Source organism: Ovis canadensis, chromosome 7 (genome assembly GCF_042477335.2).
Source record: "Ovis canadensis isolate MfBH-ARS-UI-01 breed Bighorn chromosome 7, ARS-UI_OviCan_v2, whole genome shotgun sequence".
Lineage (NCBI taxonomy): Eukaryota > Metazoa > Chordata > Mammalia > Artiodactyla > Bovidae > Ovis > Ovis canadensis.
Window position 1 is genome coordinate 55352902 of NC_091251.1, and position 20927 is coordinate 55373828.

At 44.9% G+C, this 20927-nt stretch overlaps 1 protein-coding gene across 1 annotated transcript in view; it reads right to left on the reverse strand.

Moving 5' to 3' along the window:
- Nucleotides 1–42: 42 nt before the first annotated feature.
- NID2 (nidogen 2) overlaps nucleotides 43–20927 on the reverse strand; it is an 84174-nt gene continuing 63289 nt past the window's right edge. The window contains exons 11-20 of the mRNA XM_069596180.1: nucleotides 20370–20513; nucleotides 10981–11100; nucleotides 7688–7909; nucleotides 6899–7068; nucleotides 4931–5060; nucleotides 4383–4554; nucleotides 3565–3722; nucleotides 1839–1962; nucleotides 1023–1132; nucleotides 43–744 (exon numbers count right to left, since the gene is read on the reverse strand). Coding sequence (XP_069452281.1) covers nucleotides 734–744; nucleotides 1023–1132; nucleotides 1839–1962; nucleotides 3565–3722; nucleotides 4383–4554; nucleotides 4931–5060; nucleotides 6899–7068; nucleotides 7688–7909; nucleotides 10981–11100; nucleotides 20370–20513 — 1361 coding nt within the window. The 3' untranslated portion in view covers nucleotides 43–733. The remainder of the gene's footprint in view (nucleotides 745–1022; nucleotides 1133–1838; nucleotides 1963–3564; nucleotides 3723–4382; nucleotides 4555–4930; nucleotides 5061–6898; nucleotides 7069–7687; nucleotides 7910–10980; nucleotides 11101–20369; nucleotides 20514–20927) is intronic.

The following is a 20927-nucleotide window of genomic DNA, read 5'->3' on the forward strand; positions in this document are numbered from 1 at the left end:
CCGCAACTTGATTATAGACAACACAAATCCTTAAGTCATAGGAAAACTTAAAAATATATTTTTATTGGAGTAATCTAGAAAATTTGAGAACTGTTACATCTTTGGTATTTATATATAAATGTAATTTCTGTGGGTAATCCTATAGAGGGATTTACAGGATCAGAAAATACAAATTGAAACATTCTAGCACCTTTTAATATAAATAGAAATGCATTGATGTAGAGGTAAAAAAAAAAAACAAACCCTAGAACTTTTGTTGGGAGACTATAAATAAGTTGGTTATTTCCCATCAGTTCTGCATTAGCCTTCTCTTAACTATGTCAGGGTTTATGATCTTTTAGGATTGTATTTTTATACTGATCACGTGTGCTTTAATTTCTTGTCCAGAAAGCAAAAATCAGATTTAGGATCTCAGCATGCTCTAATTGGTTATTAGTTGAATGAATTTGACCTTTTAAATATGATATAAATGTTTATGGAAAGTTGCTTATATAAGCAACAATTAAAATTCTGTTGCCTTTCTTAATCTTGAAATAACTTGTTTTTTAAAAAATACAGTAGTAAAGATTGAGGTATAAACTTTTCACAAAATATACTTAGTCTTTTTGCACCGAAAATGTTCATCTTGTATGTCCAGGAACTTCTAATGACCAATTCCTTTTTCACTTTCACCTTTGTTCCTGATAAATGTTCTTTAGGGTCCAGATTCCAATTGTAAATTCCAAGTCCATATTTACTTTCTTCCTGTGGAGGGAGGGAACAATATGTGAGTATTTTATATCTACTTTGCAACAGCAAGTCTTTTTAAAGGGGAAATACTCTGGTAGGCTGACACTTTTTGTATACAGTTAAGCTTGGTAGGCTTAAGGGAGCAGAATGGTCACCCCTATGTGTTAGCCATTAGCTTTTCTAGCTCAGAGTGGCTCTCACTGGTGGTGGCAGCAGGCCAAGGGTGATCAGCTACTAGATCTATCCTCCTCTACCCAGCTGATCCAAAAGGAGCTGCCTGAGCAGCTGTTTACCTGGGCAGTAGGGGTAGACTGCAGTTATCCCATAGAGGTGAGATCGCTGCTCTGGGAGATACTCATCAGTAAACTGGCCGGTGTCTCTGTTGACTGCTATAACACCATCCCTGGTAACAGAAAGGAAGAGTGAATTCATAGGATTTAAGACTGGGGTAGAAAAAGTCAGTTTATCGATAAACGAAATCTCTGCCAGACTTCTCAAATACATTTTTAAAATTAATTTAACTGTAACTTTTGACTTGGATTCTGAAGATCCGTCTATATCAGTGATTCTCAAAGTAGTCCTCAGATCTATATTATCTGGGAACTTGATAGCAGTACAGATTCTTTGGGCTCCTACTCAGATGTCATGCTAAAGTTTGAGAACCACTGTGCAAATCAGAATTGCTGGGGGTGGAATGGAAGAACATATACTTAATGTTTCCCAGTTCCTCTTGGTGAACTAGTGTAAGGTGTAGTATTTTTCATTCTCCTAGGGAGCAACTAATACGTCCATAATGTCATTTTTTATTCTCTGAAGATCAGATTCAGACTAATGTCCTTGCTTTTTGGATAGTTTATTACCAAGTAGTATTGCTCACATGTAACTTAAAAATGGCAGAGCTATTAAATTTCTGGGTGATATAAAAGTATGCTTTTAAAAGTCTTCAGTAACACTTGAATATTATCTACTAATGAAGAAAGAATGAAAAAAAAAAAAAGCTCAAGCATAGGGCTTAATTTCTAAAGTCACTTACTAACATGGTACAACAAGTGCTGTGTCCTCCAGAACAGTTTGCCTTTTCAGGCTTGTCCAGAGTGTTTCAGGCTCACCTTCTCCAGTCGGTGTGGTAGAAGTGATCTGCGTAGCTCACAATGTTGAAGGGGTAGTTGAGGTTGCTTTGAATGACACGCCGTCCAGTTCCATCAGGTAATATACACTCCAGTTTTTTAGTTCCTTTTAAAACAAAGAGATCCTTTTATATGATGAAAAAAAATTTTTTCTTTTACCAAAAACAGTGGCAAGTAAAATTCATTCTCAGAGAAAACAAAGGTGGAATATTTTATCCCCATTGCAATAATACAAATTAAAAACTGTGAAATTTTCCTGTTCTATTACCAGTCTTCAGGTTGTTTAAATTCCAATAAAAACTAGAATGGTCTTAAACTCTTAATCCTCTTTTGGAAAACAGGATTGCATTTACAGAAACCTGGCTAAGTTTCTCCCAGAGGAGGAAATAGAGATAAAGTTACATCAGTGTTAAAGAAGTTTACATGTGAGCTCATACACTGCTAAAACTTTTGGATAAATACCTGCCCTTTGTAAGCAATGTATGATAATAGCCAAGGCTGCCTTTTAACTTAAATCCTTTTTTTTAGACTATATTATTTTCTAGGCAGGAATAAAAAGTAAAATGCTAGCCTGACTTGTATTTTTCAATGTAAATATTTTAATAGCTAAACAAGACAGGAATTTCCAAGTGTGACCTCATGGACTGTGTATCCCACCAGGCTCCTCTGTCCATGGAATTCTCCAAGCAAGAATACTGGAGTGGGTAGCCATTCCCTTCTCCAGGGGATCTTCCCAACCCAGGGATTGAACCCAGGTCTCCTGCAGTGCAGGCAGATTCTTCACCAGCTGAGCCACTGGGGAAGCCATTTTCTCATGGAACCCTTCAGTAAATTTCAAATACCTATTAAAAATATCACTGTTGTTTTAGGCAGCTGGATTGTAATATTGACCCACCTGCATTTTTGTCCCTTTTATTAGAATCAAATTCCTTAAGAACAGCTTTATTTTTTAGTATCGAATGAAACAAAGTATCTTTTCAGTTGTACTAATAGTAACGAAATTACACAACAGAGAGAGAGAACCTGGGAACAGGCAGCCCAAATTTATTACTAAAGGAAGCCATCCTGCCACATTGCTTTTCAAAGAATGTCCCCAGCGTAACAGCATACTGACTGTTAGAATAACATAGTTATACATGTTGTAATACTGAGACAAGAAAATAATAACCTCTGTTCATTTTTCTAAGCCTGTCAATTCCAACAGTGTATAATACTTATTTTTAACCTAAAAGATGTGCCAAGTGCTTGTGTTGGGAGAAGGAAAGCAGTAAAAAATAAGTTGGACATCGTACTAGTTCTCAAACTTACTGCCTCATTTATACACATAAGACCTCAGGAAGTTCACTGTAAGAATTGTTACAAAGTGTCCTTTAAAACAGGGGTCCCAAATTTCTGGGCTCCAATGCCTGATGATCTGAAGTGGGGCTAATACAATTAATAATAGAAATACAGTCACAGTAAATATAACCTGCTCAAATCATCCCAAAACGCCCTGTCCTCCCCCGTCCATGGAAAAACTCTTCGACGAAACCAGTCTCTGGTGCCGAAAAGGTTAGGGACGCTGCTGTAAAAGGCATAGAGCATTTGCTGTAGTGTTATAAATTTAAACCAGAAGTTCCAAATGGTGGGATCTGGTTTTACTGTAAAATCAGAGTGCTCACACTGCACGCTGTAGTGTTCTGTATTTGCATTCCATCAATAGTATTACCTGCATCTGCCCAGCAGAGCAGTTTGGAGAAGGGGTCGAAGGTTAAACCATTGGGTAGTCCAATGTCTTTATTCACTAGAATTCTTCTGTTTTCTCCATCTAAGGATGACATTTCAATCTTAGGTGCTTCTCGATTCCAATCTGTCCAGTACAGGTTGCTATGGGTAAATGAAATGGAGAAAGATAAACCTTCCTCAATGCGTTGAATCCAAATTTCAGAGTCAAAAACACTGCTGAAAGTTAAAGCTGAAGGTTATCTTTATATGTCCCAGTTGATGACGTTAGCAATTATTGTAGACAGGAAACACTGTTCTGTTAACCACTGCCACTGTGAAAATGGGGCCAGAGGAATAACACATCTGGTGTCTGAGTTTTGCTTACTTGCACCATTTTACACAGGTAACCCCACTATGGCTTTAACAACTGGGATTTCCTAATATGTTGCTGGAGGGAGACCCACCTCATTCCAGTTGAAGTCGCGGGGTTGGCCTGATCCAAAGTAGCCCCCAGTCTCTCTCACATACTCTTGAATTCTCTACATAACCACATCACAGGCTTAGTAATTTCCTTGTTATTCTGTTATTCATTAGTTTACTGTCTTATTTCCTAGAACGTAGTAGAACATAGGCTCCATGAAAGGACAGACCCTGTCTTTGCCTAAACAGTGCCCGACACCTAGTAGATCCTCCGTGAATACTGTTAAATTAACGTGCACTTTTATGCTCATGTTCTGACCCTCCCTACATTGAACTTAGAACCCAAGGGCTTCAAGTGAGGGTCAACAGGTAACAGAGGAGAATTAGGGAAGCCCAGCTGACCCCTGGATTGGATCCACAGCGATGGCACGAGGGTTCACTAGGTCCGTGTGGAAGAGGGCCCGACGCTCAGAGCCATCCAGCCTGGCCCTCTCTATCTTATCCAGGCCGCTGTCCGTCCAGTACATTGTTCTACGGAAGTGGTCGATGGCAAGACCTTCAGGGCTTATTAGACCTGAAATAAAGCAAAGGCAAGACTGAAGCAACTGCAGCTATGAAAGGAGAATCTGAAGCAGAAAGGTCTACAATGTTCCAACAGTTAAGGGGAAAATCTTGAGAGTCTCTAAAAAAACAGACTTACTAGAGGAGTAGGTCCTTTGTAGTTTTCCTGCCATGTCTAGTTCACTCTAGCCTCATAAGACCTCCCCCCAAGCCTGGTGGCACCAAGCGCCCCCAGGGCTGGGGCCACTCCCTGAGTTCCTACACAAGCCCTTCCTGTTCAGAGTCCTATCTAGAAGGTAGATGGGAGACTTAGGCACAAAACAGGCAAATAACCTGGACTGAGTAGAATGAAATAAAATGGGAAGTGTCTTCTGGGTGGAGCTGCTGACCTGAGTTAATGACCATCTCAGGCTCTGCTCCTGGTTCCAAACTGGCGCGGCTAATTGTCCGTCCAGCAACATCTGTCCAGTACACCATCCTCTCCCGGCAGTCATAGTCAATTCCCACGACTATGGAGCCCTGTGTGACCAAAACACAGAATTGGAAGAATTAAGATTCCTTGTACTTCCCCCGACTTCATGCTCAGCCACCTCACTCGTTTGTTCATGGCAGCATTGACCAGCCCTGCACTGTATGGTTTTATGGGCAGCTGGGCGCAGTGGGTAGAAGTATAGGCGATGGAGGCTGGCTTCCCTGAGCCAACACCAGGCTTGGCCACTTACTTCGGCACTGCCTTCATTTTGCAAATGAGGTGACAAAGGCATACAGAAGTTAACAGCACCTACTTCACATGGCTGCTATCAACATAATACCAGAAAAGCTTATGAAGTATCCTAACCAGTGATGAATACATTGTAAGCTTTCAATAAGTATTATTACTGTTGCTGGTAAAAACAAAAGTGATTTCATGAAAAGATCAGCCCATTCAGTGATTAGAGGACAAACGTTAGTCTCAGCAAAGTAAGTCTTCAATACTTAACTGGACAAAAACTGACTCTGTCAAATGTAAGCCAGCACTTTTTGAAAAAGCCTGTCTAAAATTTGCCAACATATAATGAAATCAACCCTCCCCTGCCCTGTCAGATCTTTCTGCTATTTGAGGTGCAGACACCCTTACCCTTGCCTCTGCGTCTTACTACAAAGCAATCCTTGGGCTGTACTCTAGTGTGAAAGAAAGTCTGTTAGAACTCGAAGGAACTGGGGAATGGTGGCCACCTGACTTCTGGCTTGGGAGCTCTCCCCTCCTTCCTTATTGCTAAATAAATGACAAAATCCTTTTTTTAAGTGCTGAGTCGGTGATATTCCTTTCCAAAATTCTGCACAGAAGTTGCTTCATTGAATTTCCAGCCCAGACTCCTGCTCTGAGAAGCCCAGCAGATGTGCAAAGCCAACACCAATGCTGTCCCTGAGGTCTTACAAGCTCCCTGCTTGCCTAACAAAGCCTCCTGGGGCTAGCCTGACTGGGAGAGGAGTCAGGACAAGAAAAGCAGCATTAGGCTACTGTGGGAAAGTGGGCAGTTTTATATAGGAGGATTTTCATTTTCAATTTTACTTGAAAATTGAAAGTTACCTGTCTTGGGCAAGGGGGCACATCCATACAGGCTTCCGTTAACCCAGGGATCATGGGATTTTTAAGCCCGTTAATGATTTCAAGATTTCTTGGAGAAAAAAGTCCCACTTAAATCTTGTAGAGAAACTACAAATCAGCAGCTAGTGTCTGGAATAACACACAATTCAAATCTTAAAAGTGGGGAGGGGAACCCATTATAAGTGTCAGTGCCTTTCTGGTGAACTCCCTTCTCTTTCCTCCCATCTTAGTGAAGAAATCCCTGTTCCAAAATGGAGTGTGTTGACCATAGGGAAGCTGTCAGCTCGGGAAGCAGCCAGCATCCCTTGGGGAAAGCCCTGTCTACTCCTTTCCAGCATCATGTGCTCCCCATATTTTCATCTATGACAGATTCAGAGAAGAGAAGAAGCTGGTCAACAGGACCAAAGAGGAGGGAAAGGGTCCACAACAACAAGGCTATCACTAGTTGACTTCCAGATGCAGAGATGTCTATGGCTTAAAGAGAATGCTGGGGGCTGGGGTTAAAAATCACTTTCCCTTGGATCCCCATCACTGCCTCAGTATCCTGACAACTCTGAAATTTGCCTTCCACATAGCTGAAACCCCACACACCAACTGGAGAAAGTGGCCTGGATCAGTCAGATGTGGCTCCCAGCAACAGCACCCCTCCCTTAGGTTCCCAAAGATAACTGCCAAACAGGAGCCCTCCAGGAGCGCCCCTGCACCTCAGACCTTGCCGGGATCTGATAATGCAATACAGCCCCGCCCCCAGGGGAGAAGCCCACTTTACATGCAGCGACAGCAGGGTCTTGGCCATGTCCTTCTGAAGCCTGGTACCATTGAGGGGCAAGTGGCCAATCTGCTGGCCCTGGGCATAGAGCAGGAAGGTGCCCACTGGTGGAGGGGTCACGTCGGGCCGGGGCGTGGGCCGGCTGGTGGGCGGAGCCACGGTGGGTATACCTGCGGTGAGGAAGAGGGAGGTGGAAGGAGCAGAGCGAAGGAAATGGTCAGTGGAGAAGAGAAAAGTTTACTTCCCCATTTGCCAGAGTCTCCAGAAACATCAGAAGTTCTTTACTCTGGACAGATGTGCCCCAGATGTGCCTTAAAAGAAATTCTAATTTCCAGGGTTTTTTCTCCCAAAGATCAATTATACAAATCACTGCCAATTACTGGGAAGGAAGACAACAAAGTATTTCCCTTTGAACAAAGCAGAACATCCCCCTTTTTTTAAAAAAGAAAAATATCCAGAGCCAGTGTTGTGTCAGCTTCTCTTTGGGGCCCCATGGTGACACCTGTCCCCTTACACCCCAGGCTCAGAGTAGTGGGAGCAGGCAGTGGCACTACATATTGAACTGAGCTCCAGATGTTCTAATTACAGCAAGCGCTGATGACAAAACCAAACGTTAAATCCGCACTGGGAGCTAGGGCGGACAAGATTATAAATCAGCACAACCCATCAGAGACTTCTTCCACTGGACCTGTCCACCCCTCATTCCCCCACCTTCACCCACATCTGGCAGCTTCCCTACAGGGACCTCAACATGGCAGAGGGGAGGGAGGGCTGCCCTGGGGTGCTTACATGCAGGGGTGATGCCTGGCTGCGAGCGGGTGCCCTGCACCTCTCTGCCGTCCTGGTCAACACACCAGCAGAAGTCACTCTTGCCGTGGCACTGCAGTGGGGTGAAGTGGCCCAGGTCGTCGCACTGAGGCACGTACTGGTCGTCCCTGGGGGTGCCCCCGTAGTGCTCCAGCAGGCTTTCCCTCCAGCGCTCACAGACGGTCTGGGGCCTCTGGGTGGGCTCTGAGCAGATGCGGACAAAGAGCCTTTTGAGTGTGAGCCAAGGACAGACTGTAGCATGTGGTTCAAGATCCCCAGGCCTGGCCTCCTCATCTTCTTCCTCCTCATGTCCATAACAAGGCCTCAACCAAGCCCTTGAATGCTGGCCCCGAGCAGCAAAGTGCTCCAGGAGGTTCTCCTGGGGATCGGGAGAAGGGGTTGTCCCGATGCTCCTGTGACCCTCAGGCCAGGAGGAGTGTCATCAAGGCCCAGCCACATCAGGAAAGAACAAGAGGCAGTAACATCTGGGGTGCAGGGCTTGCTCAGCCTGGGAAGGGGCCTCTGCTAACAGCACTTCTGGGGACTCTCCTTGGGGACTCAGTGGCCTACATGATGCTTAAAGCAAATATTTATTCCTTCTTGTTTCAAACTCTGGGACCTGCATCTGAGAGGGCTGTCTTGAGACTGGCCAGTGTGTCTTAGGAAGTATTACTGAACACCCTGCTTACGTGTGGCCCTACGTATCTGTCCGCTGGAAAACTATACTGAGTAAAACTGACTATAATTAGTATGTGTGATCATAGAGTTGGTGGCAAACAACTTGATACAGACTGCGACACTCCAGCTCCTTGAAGTCCTTTGGCTACCCTGCCCTGGGTTTATCTCAAAGCTGAGGCCCCAGCTTCCCACCGTGTTGCTCAGTTCCTCCCTTTCTCCAGCATCTTTCCCCATCCTTCCTCCTTCCTTCCTCACGACTGTGCTGAAACTCTTGTTAGCTTCCGTGGCAGAAGAGCTCCCCTACCAGCAGTTTTTTCCCCAACTGCTTCTACAGGGCTGCCAAGGCTCTGTCTCAGATACAGCAGTCCTCTGTCTGCGAAGACTCTGCTTGAGGCAGTTTAACTTGACAGTCTCCTAAGATAGGATGACCTATAGGAATTGAAGTACTGATTGAAGGTATTTGTCCTTCATTAATTCCTGCAACTCAGAGCCTGCAGAATCACACATCAGACTTACTTCTATCACCACGTGGATGTGTAACAGATCTCAGAGGAGAACAAAAACTGAGCTTTCTCCCCTCAAAGCTTCTCTCCTCTAAACTTTTCCATAGCATTATACAGCATCTCCACCTTTCCATTGCTCAGACTCACTAAACCCTGACTCCCTTCTCCCACTCTACATCTGATATATCAAAAACTGCCAGCTGACATCTCTTAAATCTCACCACACCTACCCCTGTCGTCTCGTGCCAGAATTACTGTGTATGTTAGCCTTCTTACTGGTTTCCCTGCTTCCATCATCTTTCCTGCTCCCCACCCCCTGCCCTGCTGTAAACTCAACCAGCAGCCAGAAAGAGTCCCTTAAAAAAAAAAGTCATCTCATGTCACTCCTTTGGTTAAAACCTCCAATGAGTTCAAAGAACAGCTGGAAACACTACATTTGAGCACCTGGAAAGCCAGAAGATAGTGAATAAAATCTCCAGAGCTCCAACCAAAGGAGCACAACTCCAAGACTCACAATGTTGGGGGCAAGCCGATGCCCTTCAGGTTGCCGCTGGAGCTCATAACCCATGGGAAGCAAAGCTCTTTTTAAAACATCATGGAGAAAAAAGACTGACTTCCTCACCCAAATGTGTCTCAGAGGACCCAGAGAGGGAAACACCATTTCCTCAGACACTCGCCATCATCAACGGGTGGGATTCCCTGAAGAAGTTCCCAGCATCGCCCCTGGTCCACATTCCAAACTCAGAGCATCAGTTCTTGGGGGACCACCGAACAAGGCACACACAGCAGTCAGCCTCTGGGAAAGGAGTACCTCACGTCACTTACACGTGGGCATCTGTCATTGCTTACTACTTCAAGCTGTTTCTCAATCCAATCATGGATTTATTTCTCTTTCTGGCTGGCAGGGTTTTAAATACTTTTGAATTTTGGGCACAGAGTGTTCTCTCACCCGTGAAAGCGGACCCTATTATGCAGATGAGACTAGTCAGAAATGGCGACCAAGGCCAAACCAGCACCAAGAGAGGCCTGGTCATGGGAAAGAGTCTACACGAAGGAACGTGCCCCTCTTGCTGTAATTAATGTCTCATTCTCTTGGCTCCCTTCTGGATCACTGTCCTTAATACATGACTATCTTAATAAATTTAACAGGATTCTGAACCATTCTGTTAGGGCACCTCCCAACCATCTGATTTCTTCAAACCCAGCTGGAATTTAATCAAGACTTTTTAAAGACTAGGCATGAGTGAAACAGAATTTCTCTGTATTTGGCGGGGCGGGGGGGGGGGGGGGGGGCGGGGGGGGACCTGAAAAATCTTTCCCCAGAAACAGGGGAAACAAAAAGGAATGCTATAGTGGAAGCAAGGGTATATAGACATCTAGAGCAAACATCACCAATGTTTACTTACATGAATCTTAGAAGCACTAATGTCCTGGCCATAACAATTCATATTATGGAAAGGATCAAAACTGGCAATCAAAATCAAAACTGTAATCAAAATTACAAAAATGAAGTAATTTTCCATTTCTTACTCTCATACATTAAAAGCCAAGACTGGTACTTATGGAACCTTCCTCAACGGTAAAAACTGATCTTTGAATAGTGAGCTCATGGATCTGTACAGGAATTACTTTGGTTAAAATGATAATGCTGTGTTTCATTAATAAAGTTCTTCTGTATTAAAAGAAAAAGTTCTTCTCATCTTTGAACAACTCAGCAAAGGAGCAGTAGTCTGCCTTGGCAACCTACAGTTGGCGTGAACTCTTGAGTGCTTGGAAACCACACCCCACACCCATGCAGACAGGGAGTGCTTAGACCATAACAGACAAGTTCATCAGCAGCATCTTAGGTCTCTAAGGTGAACAGAACAGATCCCTGCACCTCTTCTATAGGTGGCAGGAGCAAGAGTGATTCCCCATCGACATATTGGGAAGAGGGCTGGGGTTACTAGCTTAGAATAAACCAGTGGGATCCACCTACAAGGGTCACACTTATTTTCCCCACTGATATTAAAACAGACTTCAGACTATTTCCTGCACTCCACAAGTCAGAGACAAGTGATACAAAGTCACATAGGGAGGCCTCCCTGACCTTACCAGGTGTGCACTGAAATCCATCCCCGTAATATCCAGGTTGGCAGCGGCAGGAGAAGGAGCCAGGGGTATTAGAGCAGGTGGCCAAGGGGTGACATCTGTTTTCCGAGCATTCGTCGACATCTGCAGCAGTCAGGGACAGAGAGGGAGGGAAGGAAGGAGCATGATTTCACTGAACACGTGCCTCAGTGTGCATGGATCGACACCCAGGCATCCCCTTCAGAAGACCCTCATGTAGGGGCAGAAACATACCGGCACCTTAAAGGGTACAGAGGGTACAGAGTGCAAGGGACACGTCCAGTGTAGAAGTCAAACGTGGTCTCTCACACAGAAATACATCCTGGCGTCTTTCCTCTACAGTTCATTCCAGGAGGTTATTACCTTTGAACTAACCTTTAGCTCATAAACCATTTCCTTTCAGTAACACTACAATAAATATAGATAACAATAGTTTATTTTTTCCTTTCTTTATTGGCACTATCTCGATATTCAATTCAGTTGCTCAGTTGTGTCTGACTCTTTGCGACCCATGAACCGCACCACTCCAGGCCTCCCTGTCCATCACCAACTTCAGAGTTTACCCAAACTCATGTCCATCGAGTCGGTGATGTCATCCAGCCATCTCATCCTCTGTTCTCCCCTTCTCCTCCTGCCCCCAATCCCTCCCAGCATCAGAGTCTTTTCCAATGAGTCAACTCTTCGTATGAGGTGGCCAAAGTATTGGAGTTTCAGCTTCAACATCAGTCCTTCCAATGAACACTCAGGACTGATCTCCTTTAGGATGGACTGGTTGGATCTCCTTGCAGTCCAAGGGACTCTCAAGAGTCTTCTCCAACACCACAGTTCAAAAGCATCAATTCTTTGGCACTCAGCTTTCTTCAGAGTCCAACTCTCACATCCATACATGACCACTGGAAAAACCATAGCCTTGACTAGACGGACCTTTGTTGGCAAAGTAAAGTCTCTGCTTTTGAATATGCTATCTAGGTTGGTCATAACTTTCCTTCTAGGAGTAAGTGTCTTTTAATTTCATGGCTGCAATCACCACCTGCAGTGATTTTTGGAGCCCCCCAAAATAAAGTCTGACACTGTTTCCACTGTTTCCCCATCTATTTCCCATGAAGTGATGGGACTGGATGCCATGATCTTAGTTTTCTGAATGTTGAGCTTTAAGCCAACTTTTTCACTCTCTTCTTTCACTTTCATCAAGAGGCTTTTAATTCCTCTTCACTTTCTGCCATAAGGGTGGTGTCATCTGCTAACCCTTTTCCAACAACACAAGAGGACTCTACACATGGACATCACCAGATGGTCAACACCGAAATCAGACTGATTATATTCTTTGCAGCCAAAGATGGAGAAGCTCTATACATTCAGCAAAAACAATACCGAGAGCTGACTGTGGCTCAGATCATGAACTCCTTATTGCCAAATTCAGTCTGAAATTGAAGAAAGTAGGGAAAACCACTAGACCATTCAGGTATGACCTAAATCAAATCCCTTATGATTATACAGTGGAAGTGAGGAATAGATTTAAGGGACTAGATCTGATAGAGTGCCTGATGAACTGTGGACAGAGGTTCATGACATTGTACAGGAGATAGGGATCAAGACCATCCCCATAGAAAAGAAATGCAAAAAAGAAAAATGGCTGCCTGAGGAGGACTTACAAATAGCTATGAAGAGAAGAGAAGCTAAAAGCAAAGGAGGAAAGGAAAGATAGAAGCATCTGAATGCAGAGTTCCAAAGAATAGCAAGGAGAGACAAGAAAGCCTTCCTCATTGATCAATGCAAGGAAATAGTGGAAAACAACAGAATGGGAAAGACTAGAGATCTCTTCAAGAAAATTAGAGATACCAAGGGAACATTTCATGCAAAGATGGGCACAATAAAGGACATAAATGGTACGGACCTAACAGAAGCAGATGTTAAGAAGAGGTGGCAAGAATACACAGACAAACTGTACAAAAAAGATCTTCACGACCCAGATAATCACAATGGTGTGATCACTCACCGACAGCTAGACATCCTGGAATGTGAAGTCAAGTGGGCCTTTAGGAAGCATCACTAAGAACAAAACTAGTGGACGTGATGGAATTCCACTTGAGCTGTTTCAAATCCTGAAAGATGATGCTGTGAAAGTGCTGCACTCAATATGCCAGCAAGTTTGGAAAACTCAGCAGTGGCCACAGGACTGGAAAAGGTCAGTTTAGATTCCAATGCCAAAGAAAGGCAATGCCAAAGAATGCTCAAACTACCACACAATTGCACTCATCTCACACACTAGTAAAGTCATGCTCAAAATTCTCCAAGCCAGGCTTCAGCAATACGTGAACCGTGAACTTCCAGATGTTCAAGCTGGTTTTGGAGAAGCCAGAGGAACCAGAGATCAAATTGCCAACATCCGCTGGATCATGGAAAAAGAAAGAGAGTTCCAGAAAAACATCTATTTCTGCTTTATTGACTATGCCAAAGCCTTTGACTATGTGGATCACAATAAACCTTGGAAAATTCTGAAAGAGATGGGAATACCAGACCACCTGACCAGCCTCTTGAGAAACCTCTATGCAGATCAAGAAGCAACCGTTAGAACTGGACATGGAACAACAGACTGGTTCCAAATAGGAAAAGGAGTACGTCAAGGCTGTATATTGTCACCCTGCTTATTTAACTTATATGCAGAGTACATCATGAGAAACGCTGGGCTGAAAGAAGCACAAGCTGGGATCAAGATTGCTGCGAGAGATATCAATAACATCAGATAAGATTGCCAGGAGAAATATCTCCCTATAGTACCAATTTATAGATGCAAAAGAACCCAGTGAAGCTCCAACTTCGTTTCTCAACTAACAAACACATTCAGTCTTACATAATCAGAGACTCCTACTACCTAGAATGTCCAAAAACTTTCAGAAATTAAAAAAAATTTTTTTAATCAGAAATTTACTTTCCACCTTTAGAAGAAATATAGAAGTATAAGAAAAATATCATCAGAGGATTTAAGACAACACATAGAAAAGAAAATTTAAATTTGTCCAGGTTTTCAGAACAAACAGTTCAGGTCCCAACATTCCTACACAGTACCATGTGGATTAATCTTCATATTTCTCATAGCTGCAACATCCTGAAACTTCAAAGAAAGGCAGATTTACATTCCTTTTATTTGCTGAAATCAGTGCAGGCAGACAATAGCAACACACCGCCCCTACCCTCCACCCTGCTGCCAGGAAAAAAAGTCTGACAATCTAACTGCTGAAACCAATGGCCAGTAGTTGAGATAAGCCATCTTCAGAGACAGGAAGTCTTCCTGAGCAAAGAGGGGATCAAGGGGGTGGATCTGATCAAGGCTCAATGGAAAATAAAGCAGTCACACCCGAGCTAACATACAAAAAATGTTTTAAAATTGTGTGAAGAGGGAAAAAACATGGGACGGGATGATCAACATTAAACCGAGAGAACAGGAGTCACAGGATGAACTCTGTCGAATCTGTACAGCTTGTGACAGAGACACATGGCGCCCTGGAAGCTGGAGACTTAAGAGTCCTGAATGCAACGCCAGTCAGCTGGGGACAAACATGGCTCCGGGCGCCCAGCCTCCCAGGTCCCAGATGGATTCTTTCCTGGGGTGACCAGTGCCACCCCTGCTGTGACCACGTTGCACCGAGCCGCCTCTCCATCACTAAGGGCTTTTCCCATCTACCAGTAAGTAGACGTACTGGACACAGCACAGACGTTCTCTTCAGGGGAAAGGAAAATCTCTGACATCGTAATTAGCAATGTAATCATTTACACTGCTTATCCTCCTGATCTGGCATTTCAGTTCAGTTCAGTTGCTCAGTCGTGTCCGACTCTGCGACCCCTGAATTGCAGCATGCCAGGCCTCCCTGTCCATCACCATTCCCGGAGTTCACTCAGACTCACGTCCATCGAGTCCGCGATGCCATCCAGCCATCTCATCCTCTGTCGTCCCCTTCTCCTCCTGCCTCCAATCCGTCCTAGCATCAGTCTTTTCCATTGAGTCAACTCTTCGCATGAGGTGGCCAAAGTACTGGAGTTTCAGCTTTAGCATCATTCCTTCCAAAGAACACCCGGGACTGATCTCCTTTAGGATGGACTGGTTGGATCTCCTTGCAGTCCAAGGGACTCTTAAGAGTCTTCTCCAACACCACAGTTCAAAAGCATCAATTCTTTGGCACTCAGCTTTCTTCACAGTCCAACTCTCACATCCATACATGACCACTGGAAAAACCATAGCCTTGACTAGATGGACCTTTGCTGGCAAAGTAAAGTCTCTGCTTTTGAATATGCTATCTAGGTTGGTCATAACTTTTCTTCCAAGGAGTAAGCATCTGTTAATTTCATGGCTGCAGCCACCATCTGCAGTGATTTTGAAGCCCCCCAAAATAAAGTCTGACACAGTTTCCCCATCTATTTCCCATGAAGTGATGGGACCAGATGCCATGATCTTAGTTTTCTGAATGTTGAGCTTTAAGCCAACTTTTTCACTCTCCTCTTTCACTTTCATCAAGAGGCTTTTTAGCTCCTCTTCACTTTCTGCCATAAGGGTGGTATCCACCATTTAGCCCCCATAAATTACTTCACTCTGAAGTCTGAAACACCTTGAATGCCTGACACGACCAAAGTTAATGCCACCTAGAGAGACTCTGCCTAGATGAGCATTTGGCCTGCCTGGATGCCTTCCTTTCACTGACAAAGGCAGGAAAGTGGTTATGAATTTATCTGTAAGGTTAAATTGGTTAGCTCTTCAATTAACCAAAACTAAACCAAATTAATTACAATGGGAAACTTATCTCCAATCTGATCAGTCAGGGCTGTATATTGTCATGTTTCATTATCTTTGAGGTTGGCCCAGTTTGTTGAGAAGGACAATGCCAAGGTCCAGTTGGCTGAAGTTGGTGCCCATTCAGTTCCTTGTGCCTTCTATGATGCTATAAAACCAAACTGCAAAAATCAACATCCAACCAAATACAGGAAATTAAAGCTATTCATAATGCATATGCTAAAAGTACTTCTCATGGTAACAGGAACCCCAGGCAATGGCAGGAAGCAGGAATTCCTGAGACACAGGGCCTATTTCTAGAACCCAGAGATCAGTTGCTTGTGATTACTTTTGTGAACAAAGAGAAAGAGGATTCCCCAGAGATTCTGAGTTATGTTCTTAAAGCCTATGGCCTAGAATTCCAACCAGACCTAAAGAGCAGCCATCCTCCCAAAGGCAAAGTTTGGGAAGATAATAACTTACGAATGAACAGCGAAAAAGTCTGTGAGGAGACTGAGAGCATCACAGGTGAACCACTCCCGTCCCCTAAAGCTGGAGAAGCTTAAGATTCCCTGAAGCAAGCTCCCCATCTCCTCCTTGGAGGCTCTCGCACCATGTCAGAGAACTGGAGCCCCACCAGCCACTCCAGGGCCTGAGTGCAGAGCAGGCTATCCGCCTTCCTCAGAGGGCCAACCCTGAGGAGTATAAGGGGGAACCAGAGCTTTTGTGTAAAGGAGAACTCTTCCTAGCTTCAGGGGATCAGGTGTCAGCAGAAAGTATAAAGACACTTTGAACTCCTTAGCAAGGGAGGAGTTTCTTCTTACACTCCTGAGACAGGGAGTGTAAGAACCATCACTGCCAGGGTCTTCAGGTGCTGGTAGGTCAAGGCAGCAAGGTTCAAGGCACAGGAGAGTCTCTGGGAAGTCAGACAATGCCAGATGGCTTAATCTCAGCGCAATTCTCCATTCTATCTGCTCCCAAGCAGCTAAAACACCTCTTTGGAAAATGTGTTTAAAATTATCTATTTTGAGTGCAGGCTTTGGTGCTTCAACATTCTTCTCCCTGCCTTAATTCTGAGTCCACACCCAAAACCCAGCTGAAATCCCTTCAAAACAAGCCCAGCCCCTGGACTCTAGCTTTCCCCTCCTGCCTCCCCTTGTTTGCTTTCGAAACACCCAGTGAAATTCCCTGGCACCAACTCTCCTTGATCCTGCTCCAGACCCCAACAAAGGCTTGAAGGCCCATGAGTTGTCACTCCCCACCTACTCGGTCAGGACCTGGATTCTGGCTGTGCCCATAGGATCCTGCATGGCAGGACCTGTGAGTAGAGGCAGCTTCTTCCCTTCAAGCCTTGGTCTCTATATCGCTTGTGGCCACACCAACTTTACTATACCTTATCCAGAGTCTGCACTCCTCCCACAAAAGCCATGTGCGAGAACAGTGTAAGAACCCCTAGTCACAGCCCTTCTGTGGGTAATGGGCCATCTGTAACCCAGTTCCTCAACTCACACGTGCTCCTCCCTGAAAAGGTCTCAGCTCACAACAATCTGCTTTTCCATCCAGCAAAGTCACTAAGAGCTGCAGGGACAAACGTGCCTGAGAAACATCCAGCTCACACCAATGCAGGATCGAAATCAATCCTGACTGAGGGGAGCTGGAAAAGATTTCATTCTACTTGCATAAAAATAATTCCTCCTTGTGACTCAGGCTAGATCGAGAACCCAAAGCCAAGGGCAGCCTCCCCAGGGAAACTGGTTTTTAACAAACTTGCTGGAGACAGAAAAACCCACACACTCTTTCAATGCCAGTTTGATGGACTGAAAACGAATGTGCTCTCTAAGGGTGCTCACTTCACAAAACAGAGCCTTCATCGCGATTTTCCTCCTTTCTTTATCTCAGTTGTCACTGGGACACAAGCACCCTGTGACATGCCTTTAAAACTGTGCGCACACACACACACGTTTATACACTTATCCTGAAGGCCACCTTCATGACTAGCCCAGCCTGATTTATGTGCAGCAGAGGCCTTTAGGAAAATGATTGTTATTTTCTACTGCCCCGAAGCTTGGACGGCAACCACAGGGTAACCGACTATGGCAGGCAGCCTCTCATAGATGATCCCAAAGATCCCTTCCTCCTGGTATTCAGGGTCTTCTATAATCCCCTTCCTTTGAGCAACTGGCTTCCAACCAAGACACTAAAGCAATACTGAGGAGACATCACTTTTGTGGTCACTGCCAACCTGCTAGAGAGGCCTCCTGCTGCTGGCTTTGATAAAGGAAGTTACCTTGTGGGAGAGGTCTGAGTGGCAAGAAGCTGAAAGTCACCTCCAGGCAATAGCCAGCAGGGACTTGAAAGTCCTTGGGGAACGGAATCCTGCCGATAACCATGTGAGCGTCTTTCCTGACCTGGACCCCAGATGAGACCCCAGGTCTGGCAGACCCCCTGACTGCAGCCTTGTGAAGATCCTAAAGCAAACGAATGAGCTAGACCATACAGATAATAATACAGTGTACTGTTTTAAGCTGTTACGTGTCTGGGGTAAATGGTTATGTTGCAACAGACTACTAATACACTGGGGAAGCAACAGATTGGCCTGGCCTACGTTTAAGTTTGTGGGTTCCAGAGAGAATCCCAAAAGTAGAGAAGCAGAGATGAAAGAGGGACAATTGAAAATGTCCCTGAAATCAGAAAGAGGGCAGCCATAGCAAAGAATGACAATCCTAGAAAACTCCCAGCATGGAAAAGTAGCTAATTTCAAGGTCCTACTACAACCCCAGAAGGTAACCCAAGTCCTCCAGGACAAGCAGAACTTAAAAGAAGGGAGAATGGTTCTCAAAGGGGTTAGGACAAGCAGCAGCTCACCTACATTAGCATTCTGATTTTAATCCTCATCACATCTAAGCGGCGATTAATTTCAACTTCTTTGTTTTAAACCAAAGACCTAAGGAATGAAAGGCTTTTGAAACACCATCTCAGCTGACCTGAGCAGCCAGACATTTAATATGAAATTCTACTGACAAGATTTTTTTCTCTGGTTCTCATTTCTGAGAGCCAGTAGTGTGTTAGGTCAAACTGAATGATGAGTTTCCACAAGGGAGGAAAAAGCAGTATTCCTACTGTGGGGCTCAACAGAAATGTGAGAGGTTTGTGAGCATCACCTGAGGCCTCCTCCCACCCCCCCACCACCCCCAGACCTAGAGGGTGCCTCCATCTGTATAGAGTATCTGTTGCAGATGGAGCTCTCTGGCCAGTCAAGTGGGACAAGCATCTGTGACTTACACCTCTACTCCATCCTAACTTGAAAAGCACTTGAGCTCTGCCTAAACCTGGGGGTGTTTTTAGGGAGAAAAAACCACCTCATGGCTGAACTGAGTCACAGTTTTGGGTCATTTCAATATAAACTGTGTTTTCAAGAAACCCATACAGCTAAGCTTCTGTACATCAGAAGTGGAAACGTTCAAGAGCCAGGTTCGAAAAGCCCCACATCTGGAAAGGAGCAGAGGGCTGTGCTGCCCTGACATATCTGTTGCGTCAAGAACATGTGGCTTTAGGCTGCTGGTCCATTCAGCCCATCCAGATGAAACCAAAGGGAAAGGGGAGGAGGAGAAGAAGCCAACGGCTGGTGAGGAGGGAGGGGCCAGGCTATGCAATCTGTTTGAGAAGATCGGACCTAGTTAAGAACAGGCTATTTGATCTGTTTGAGAAGGAGGAGAAGGGGACAACAGAGGAAAAGATGGGTAGATGGTATCACCAACTCAATGGACATGAGTTTGAGCAATCTCCAGAAGATACTGAAGGACAGGGAAGCCTGGCGTTCTGCAGTCCATGGGATCGCAAAGAGTCGTACACAAAGAGTCGCAAAGAGTCGTACACAAAGAGTCGCAAAGAGTCGGACACAAGAGGGACTGAATTCCTAGTTTTTCAGTAACAACCTCATACATCTTGAAGTTAAATTTAAACAGTTAGTCCTGCTTTCTGGTTTAGTGATTTCATAAAATATCGTATAAAGTCTTAAAGATAGTTAGATTTCTGGAAGGACAGCTTTGAGTACTTAGGTATGCATTAATATCCTTTTATATCTGTGGATTTTTCTTCTCTCTCTCCCTCTCCCCTTTCAGAGAGAGGGAGAGAGAGAGAGAGACAAAGGAATAAATTACACAGAAAGAATTGTATGCATGTTTAGAGATTGCTTCAAATACCACTTCAAGCAGGGGAATAGCAACTAAAAATTGGGCAAGACTGGAAGTGCTGAATTAAGCCATTAGCCAGAGAGACTGAAGGATGGAGACTTCCTCCCAGGGGAATATACAATTTTCCCTCGCATCCCTCTGAGCTACAGTAGCTCCAGGGAACAGAAGCCTGCAAGCTGGCAGGAGCTCCCCACTGCTCCAGGCCCGTCTCCTCCAAGGACAACCATCCTCGCTCAACAATCTGGTGCCAAGGCAATCACATTTGGCCTCTGACTCAAAGGACACCTCTTTTTTTCTCTTCCAGCAGTTCCAGGAGGTGTGAGTCAAAGGAAAAGAGAGGTTTCTGAGAGGCCCTGGGGATATGGAGATGTGCATCCAAAGCAACTTTCAGGGTCACTGAGTTGCCCACAGGTACTCACCGGTGCACCGGTGCCCATCTCCAGCATAACCAGGCAGGCAGGCGCAGCTGAAGGAGCCATCTCCATGGTGAATGCACCGGGCCTGGCTGGCGGGAGCACAGTTGTGACGGCCATTCTCACAGGGGTTGGGAGGTGGGGTGATCGCTGAAGAGAGAAGGCAAAGATGTCCAAGAGCCCAGGCCTGCAAACGGGTGAGCCCTGCTCTTTGCAGTGTGATCTGCACACCAACAGCATGGGGACACCTCGGGGTTTATAAGGAATGCAGTTCCCAGACCCCAACCCAGAGCCAGTGAACTGGAACAGGAATTTTAACAAGATCCCTGGATGGTTGTATGCAAATCACAATCTAAGAAGTGCCAGTCTTGGTTTGTGTCTATAATACTAGACGTGAAAATAAGTTGTCAGCAAATGTCCTTGACTAAAGCAGAACACTGCTACTTGGCATGCTTTGTGTGTACATGCACACACGCACACACGTCTCTATGATTGCTGCTACCTTGCTCACTGGATTCAAAAGTGGGTTTTCTCTAAAATCATCTAGCTCTAGCAATGGAGTGA